This window comes from Dendroctonus ponderosae, unplaced genomic scaffold, assembly GCF_020466585.1.
Source record: "Dendroctonus ponderosae isolate FM_Combo_2020 unplaced genomic scaffold, Dpon_F_20191213v2 Dpon_F_20191213_7, whole genome shotgun sequence".
Lineage (NCBI taxonomy): Eukaryota > Metazoa > Arthropoda > Insecta > Coleoptera > Curculionidae > Dendroctonus > Dendroctonus ponderosae.
Window position 1 is genome coordinate 5,380,818 of NW_026018916.1, and position 8,446 is coordinate 5,389,263.

General features: G+C 33.8%; 1 protein-coding gene across 1 annotated transcript; it reads right to left on the minus strand.

Annotated features, from left to right (window-relative positions):
- Positions 1 to 2,590: 2,590 nt before the first annotated feature.
- On the minus strand, positions 2,591 to 7,731 carry LOC109539773 (T-box-containing protein TBX6L; the record flags this gene model as incomplete). Its single annotated transcript, XM_048668478.1, is given in 4 exon segments — positions 2,591 to 3,796; positions 3,880 to 4,019; positions 4,099 to 4,232; positions 7,629 to 7,731. Coding segments are annotated over 4 exon segments (1,175 nt in total), but the record flags the coding sequence as incomplete, so codon positions are not given.
- Between the last annotated feature and the right edge of the window lie 715 nt (positions 7,732 to 8,446).

Consider the following 8,446-nt stretch of genomic DNA (forward strand, 5'->3'; position numbering starts at 1 on the left):
TAAATTTCCTAAAGCTGATATGAAGCAAAATTCTAAATGAAAAGTGGCTGTGGACGGATGATTAAAAATCTCCAGTGTATTCAAATGTTCGCGCTACAGGCAGACAACCATCATCATTTAAAGTAGCTTCTTAGCTTAAGAAAGTTATTCCCAAATGGGTATAGTGCTATTCTTTAACTATTGCAACAATCACCCCTAAGTGGAAAAGGAACGGCATTAAAAGAACTGGCGACCCGAAGGCGACAAAAATCACGAGGTGGTACGTCTAGACACTGGTTGGTGCCATTTAGCTCTGCTTCCAATTTTGCTGTTTGCATTTCTTAAGCGTGATAGGCGTTTTTAACAACGTTCCTGTTTTTGAGCACTTGACGACCCAGCAACGGAACTAATTTGCAGATAATAAATCCCATTATATTAGGAACTGCCTGTTTACTTTCGAGCATTCCAACAACAGTATGACTAGACTAGTTCTGATAGTGTTAATGTTAACTATGTGTGAGGCAACACTAAATTATTTTTTCTACTATCGCCAACTTATTTAAACTGTTTCGAAATTTGTTATTTTATTCACCTGTGCTACACGTACAATCGGGCAGATTAATCGAAGACGAATCACAGAGCTAAAAAATGATGGTTTATAACCGATAAAAATCAATTCTTAAGCAAATATATTGCGCTTAACGAGCTTGTCGATTTGCTAACAAAGAGATTATGATCTCTGTTAGAGCCAAGGTATCTAATTTCATCTTGCAGATGAAACTCCTCTAGTTTACCTTAACAGTTAGAATACGACAGTATACTTGTATAAGAATTATTCAAATAATTAGTGAAAAATAAAAAATATTTATTTTAAATAAAAGTGATTTATTGCCAGTGGTTTCATTTCCTCAAAGTCACGAAAGGCAGAACCTAGACTTAATTAACTCAGCCAAAATTAACCAGACGTAAAATGTAATTTAAAAAATGCCGCAAACTACATTAAAAGTGGAAAGCAAACCAAAAAATGTTTACTTAATACGACAGTTTTGCCATGATTTTGGAAATATGTAGTTTAGGCTCACTTTCTTTGGAACATTTGACATAAGATAAGCATGAAAATAAGAAACAAATTCCTAATGATTCAGTTTACTCAAAGATGGGAAAGTACACGAATATTGATATGAATAATAGTAACATGATTTAAACACTTTGCTTTGGTTAAAAGAAACCGCAGAGAAAAAACGACAAACAGGTTTGCTTAAGTTTACTTAAATCAATAAAGTTAAACTAAACAATTTTTAAAACGACGATTTATTTAGGGCCTTGATGTATAAAAAAGTAATCAAAATTATCAAAAATCTAATAGAAATATATTTTTTTAAATACGTGTACTCAATAATACAAAAATTAACACTTTTTAGTAGAAGTAACAATTTTTTGTGAAATTTTTCAAAATAATTTACGGAAAAAAAATTGCGTTTAGCCAAAACTAACCACGCAAAAACCACTAAATTTGAATAAAAATCTGAATTAGTTACAAACATGTGTATCTACAGTTTAGCAAAAAAATAAAATTTATGAGAAATAAGTATTTCTCTTACTGCTTTTTTACTACTAACCTGAGAAGTCACCATTAGGTATTTACTCCATTTTCCTAGTGAGAAGTTATATTTATCTCCCTAGACCTGTAATAATAATTAAAAAGTTCGTAGGTATATAATGAAACATGTTTACGTTTTTCATTATTTTTAGTTTGCCCACCTCTATAAGTTCAAGAGAGATTCCAGCTACTTTCAGGTCAAAAATCACTGTAACTTTACCATTAATTATTTTTTTTGCCTTTCCCAGGAGTTTTTCTTAGAGCTTTTATTTGTTTTCCATCGTGCCCCGGGCGCTACTCATAAAGGAGCGCCAAAAGGTCCTCAAAACAAAAATTGTTCAGCGAAACAACAGCTAATTGTTGTGACATGTTTTGGAATCATTGAAAACATATACATATCACTTTTCTTCACGTTCAACGTTACGATGGAAATTATTAACAAATGCCTTAAGTTAAAAACTGGCCAAATTTCGAAGCCAAATTTTGTGAGGAGGCGATAGAAAAAGGAAGGTCTGTGAAAAATGGCTAAATAATTGGCTAGAGACTAGAGATGTTGGTCTTTCCGCAGAAAGTGAATTTTCTTGCGTTATTAAAACCGTTCTTGATGGAGGAAGACTGAATTTACACGATTAAGTGACCTAAATTTCAAATTTGGATTGCTACTAGACGCTGAAAATTAAAAATACTATTGACGCGCTAAAATCATCCTGCGCTGAATAAGTTGATTTAATTTCAATTCATGTGAATGCTTAAATAAATCGACGCAAAATACCTCAATAAAAAAAAATTGATTATAATTTTGTATTCAGCATTGCGAGAGAAGAAATACAATTTTAAATAAAGTTGGAACTTTTTTGATCATGCGCAGAATACGTTTATTCAATGTCTATTCATGCGACTGTTTAAATAAATCCACGAAAAGGCTGTCAATATATTTTTTTGTTAGATTGATGAAATAACATTTTCTTGTACTTTCATTATGAGAAGGATTAAGCAATAAAAGAAAGCTGATTGATATATAATTTTTTTTATTTTGCAACCTTAAACCAATAAAATATTTTAATTTGATCAAAAACGTATCTACAGGTGCTTATCACATATCCATTACTAATTTCTGCAAACATGTTATATAAAGATAAACTAATACAAACCAACAATAAACAATTTTTCAGTTCGCGAATAACAAAGAAATCATCAACATTTTATATACCTAATCACGTAAATAGATAAAAGATATAAACTTAAATACATAAAATATAGTTATATATGATGTTATAAAGATAAATTAATATAAAATTAACAAATACTTCTTTGGTTCCTACTGATAATTAGTCATATTTTTGGTATATAATGACTTGAATAGATAAACGATAGGTTCAAAAACTATAAGTTAGTGATGTGAAACTGTCCTTTACCTATTTACGTTTTTTTTGCTAGGATGTTATTAATGGAAAAGTCACTGAATGCTCTCACTCGGTCGTAATTGACTGGGTAACCGAACGGTGTCATATTATAAGGAGGCGGATAATAATATCCTGTCATATATGGATTAGGTGCATATGCAAACTGATTACGATAGAAATAATCCAAATTAGGTTGAAACAGTAGAGGGGGACCTGAATTCCACATAAAATTTGATCGAAATCTGTCTCTACAACAACTTTCTTCGCAGGCCTTGCCGCTGTTGTATTCCATCTTTGGAGGTGATGGAACGTATTCATTACCTGCACGGGCTGGTTCTTTATTAGAACTATTTTCACTGGAACTTCTCGGTGATAAATCTAAACATGGGATTTTCTGTGATAAATCTAAAGATTCATCGTTTGGATGTGAATTTTGTTCTGCTGGCGTAGACGGTGATAAGCTAGACACTCCACTGGACGAAGCAGGGCTGTCGGAATATCGTATGAGCTTTGGAGACTCTGGCCGTTTAGGATCACTACTGCCTTCAAGATCAACCACGTTAATGTATTCTTCAGGTTGGTCCGGATTCCTTTTCCTCTTGCACTTTGCCTTTCCGGTCTCCTTGAATCCCTTCGCAAAAGGATTTCTGTCTATCTTCAACTTAGTGACTCGACTGTTCTGATAAGCCGTTACTGCGACAAATTCTGTATCCGGCAAATCAATCCGCCAAGTTTGACCCCAACTATCCAATGTGGAATCGGTCTGCACAATGACGATGCATGGTTGATATCTGTGCATTGACGACAAACAGATCTGGAAAAAATTAATTTAACTTTTAAAACGTTTCTTTGGAAAACTGCGTTTAAAAAAATGTGCGATAAAAAGATGATGCCTACCTGATTTCTTGGAGGAGATGGGGTGTTGGTAATTCGGATTTGATCGAACTTGATGGACGGCTTCGACATCCATTGCTCGCCTTTGATTTCGCCCTCAGGGTGTTTGTAGGCCAAAAAAGTGTTTTGCGCTTCTCCTGTTCCTGAAATAGAACATAGCATTAAGCTGGATGTTAAAAAGGGCATGGAATAAAAGTGATTTTTTTAAGTTGCGTTCTTTACCTGCTGGTGACCAACCGCCATCCTTAGAATACTTGAATCTGCACCTTGAAGCAAGACGAAACTCCAAGTAAACGGCGTAAGTGAGGTGAGGCTTCATTCCTTCCACATTTATGTCAATGATAGGAAACATTTTTCTGGAAAAAAGCATTTTTTTATTGTCATATTTATCGTGAGTTGTTTCAGCAGAAGACATCCAATTATCAGATGGTTTTTAGTTGGAATCAGTAGAAAATAACCACTTAAGAAAGCCGCAACAAAAGAAATCAAAAGAGTTTGGCGATCGCTTGAAACCGGCGAGTTCTTCACCTGTGCGTGTTTTTTCAGTTTTCATATACATATATATTTTGAAGAATTTTCCTGAAAAATAAAGACTAACCAAAAATTCCGAAAGGCCAAAACAGCGTTTTTTTCTCTGTTCCCTTGTGACTAGTTGAGCCCATCAACAGCATTTCGCAGGTTTTAAAATTAGTTTAAATCCACTTCTATCCAAAAAGACATTATTTAATCCAACTAAATGCTTTTGTGCCCGGTGGTTTCATTATCAAAGGTGCCGACATAATAAATCTCTTCACCTTGGCCCACAAGTAAACATAGGAAAAGACCAGTAGAACGGCTTCTCTCAGGAAGAAAATGAACGAATTTCGTACATGGGTAAGTCAGGAGCACCTTGCTTTGTTGCGGTGCTACCGCAGAAGGCCTTGAGGATTTTCTTTGTACCGTTAGAAAGAAAAAGAGGCTTTACAATGGGTGTTAAGGACAGTCAAGATCTATGACTTAATAATAAAAAATCGCAAGCATCCAAAGTATCTGAAGATCGTTTGGGGGCATTTCGGTATTCAAATTATTATTCATAGTTGTAAAAAAATATTACAGTCAAAGAAGGGATGCAACATTTAGGGATGACCTAGAGAAGATGCGGGTGGTCAACAACTGGTGTTTTCCAAGTAGAACAGCTCTTTAGGTGCGGCATCTTTGGCCGATGAAATCAAGTGTTAAGACGACGCCACAATGGACTTAAGAACAGCTAGTCTGGTATCTCTTTTGTCTGTTCCTTCCGACAACAGTCAACTTGGCGAGTAGCTCGATTTTTGCCATGTGTCGCAATATTTTACAGCTTATGATTGGCAGGTTGTGGCTTAGTACCTTAGTAGCAAGCTAATTTAAACTTTCCTGGGGCTGTCCTTTTAACTAACTTCTTTTTGTGTTCTGAATTAATTGATCGTTTTTTAGTTTTAGTTATTTACATTTTTTCTACTATAATTTGTATTTTGGTATTATTGTCAGTTTAATTTTTAGGTAGTTTAAGTATGGGTAAATTTGGAATGTAATTTCATGTGCCTGGGACAAAATTAATTTATTTAAAGTCTTGAAATAGTTTTCAAATCTTTTGAACTTTAATAGTGAAAAATGCATTTTATGGGCTTTTCGGCAATTTTTTGTTATTTTGAAGCATTAGATACTTTTGCTGACTTTAGTTTTCTTGGAAATTTTAATAAGGTTGCGATCTTCATCACAAATTACACTTTTACAACAAAAATGCAAAATTTTCCAAAGGATTTGAGATCAAAATATTAAACTTGAGAAGCAGTAAAGAGTCCTATTACGAGTAGGTACCTATACTTAAGTTTGTCTAATTTCATTTGAAATTTGGCTGGCGGTTTTTGAAAAAGAGAAGCTCGAATCCGTTTTTTATTTATAAATGTGATTTTTTATATCAAATTTATTTGTACAAAGTGATGTATCATGCTTAGAATTCAATGAAGAATGCAAAATGGGAATTAAAAGCAGGGGCTTCTATTTGAAATAAACACCTAAGTTGATGTTCGTAACGTATTTTTAGACAGGGTTGTCCAAAAAAGTATAATTAAATTTGGCATACGAAAATCGCCATTTTAAGTCAAAACTGATGCTTCTGATGATTTTTTTCACAAAAACAATCGGCTTAATTATAAATGACATTTAGACATTAATTCTAAGACTCGCTGTATATCGACAACTGCTTCAGAGTGTACAAAATATTGAGTTTTTTGACTGATTCATCCTGTATCTATATTAGACTGCATTTATATCAGAAACTAATGGAATTTAATAACAAATGGATAAAATATATAATAAGTAACAATTAGTTCTATAGTGAAAATTTAAGAAAGCGAAAAATTTCACACGAACGACGTTTAATCGCAATCGGTTGCACGTTAGTTCTCAATTTCCAGAGGTCTATACAAATTTCCTGTATAGTATTCAAATTTAAAAGCGCTGCTTTTGCAAATTAAATATGCTTGATTTAGGGCAACAACTTGATTCAATTGAACTCAAATAAAAACAAAATTCCCTCACACGACTAAAACCGCAACGTTTCAACTAACTACCATTTTTCCTCGCTTTCAATAGGACATGATTTTAGGTCGGTAGATTACAAATTTGTTGTATTTAAAATGGATCAACAAATAATATTTATAATATTGAACTCAAAAATAAAAAAAGTGGACTTGGAAAAAGAAATCAAGTGGACGAAGTGGAATTGTCTGCACACCTTCCAGGGAGCAGCTGTAGGAATAACTAAGATCTTGCGATGTTTCCTTTGCCCAACTAGCACTAGTTGGAGTCATTTAATGAATACCGATGTGTGAAGGTCCAATGATGGATAATTCACGTAGAGTTGTAGAACGCAAGAGAAAACTTTAGTAAAGTCGAGGCTTCTCAGCAGTAGGCGAGTTGTCCCATTCCTAAACACTCTGTGGGAGCTGACCCATATACCATCGAAATTACTAGTCTTTATTTGCCCTCATTCAGTACTTATCTTACTGATTTGCCCTTGAGGAAAAATGGTCATATGTGATGTATATTGTTATATTTCTGAGAAAAACCTAAACGAGACAATAATAATTCTCTCATGAAGAGGATCTACGCCTGCTATGAAAGGGTGTTATTGGGTACACAAGTCGCAAGTATAAACTCGAATTGTTATCACATTTCAGGGCGCACTGAGCCGCAGTTCAGCATTATAGGATACTAAATATTAAAATATTATGTGAACAGGTACTTTGTGAGTTGTTGGAGCCTTATAATAAATTACACTGCAAGCCGGAAACAACTAGGTATTGGTATGCCCTCGTACGACCTTTAGGGATTATATTTTATCTTAATGGTATTTAAATGACTGCTCGTTAAAAATCGGTTGACTCATTGAAAAGTGGCAATAAGCTTCAGACTTTTGGAGTCGCCATAGAAAAATCGCGATTTCTCACTAGAAGGAATCGGGAAATAACAAGCTTTATGCTCAGGAAGTGGTTTTACTATCGCGTAAAACAACACATGTTACGGAATTAAAATTCAGCACCCAAAACCACATGGGGTGGATCCCATCACGGCCAATTTATAGTTTATTTACAGTTTGGCCCAAATCAACACGACGCACATGCAAGCATATCGAAAAAGAAAAACAACACAGTCGGAAGATTTTGGCGTTTTTAAGTAATCCCTATATCCGAGATAAATAGAGTGCATCTGCATAAGTGCATATGTCTTACCTTCCAGTTTTTGTGATGATCATTTCCGTGTCCAGTCGTCGAAATGCTTGCCATAATTCTGACCCTTTCAACGTAACTTTAAGGTCGCAATTGAGAGCTGCGCCTGCAATAAATAAATTAAATTCATTTCAAACTTACTAAAAATTAAATTGTTTGCCGATTGAACAACGAAAAACCGCATGTTGGTTCAATAACTACGAAAACTCTGGCTATTATTTCTATGGACTCTATCTGAAGAAAAATGCATTTGCCCTTCTTTTAACGGTCAATTTCTTGAATCATTTGTGGAAAATCTGTTTTAGTAACCATTTTGCTATTTTTATATGCAAATTATACACTTTGAAGGAGCGACGATATGAAATTTGAAAAATCTTGAAAAACGGTATAGGTACTATGCAAATTAGGAGCCGGATTGTTTAAAAAAAAGCAAGAGAAACTAGTCTTTTCGCCTTGCAAAGAGGAACATCGACAAAACACAAATGGAATGAAATAATTGTGAAAATTGAATCTGTTGAAGATGAAAGAAATAATCAGCGGAAAGAAAAAATCTATCACTTTGTATTATTTTTAAATTATTTTGTACTTATTTTATTTTATGAATGTCTGGCCATTATAGAAAACACGAAAAAAATTTCCAAAATATATTTCTGTGCATCAAATATAACGTTTTAAATCCCTTCGAGTACGACAAATGCAACGTTCTACTTCGGAGATTTGAAGGTAAAATGAGAATTACTTACATCTAAAATAATATGCAAAATCCTTTCCAATATTATGAAATCTTGGATAAAATTTGAAAATTAGATGAAAAAACTTAT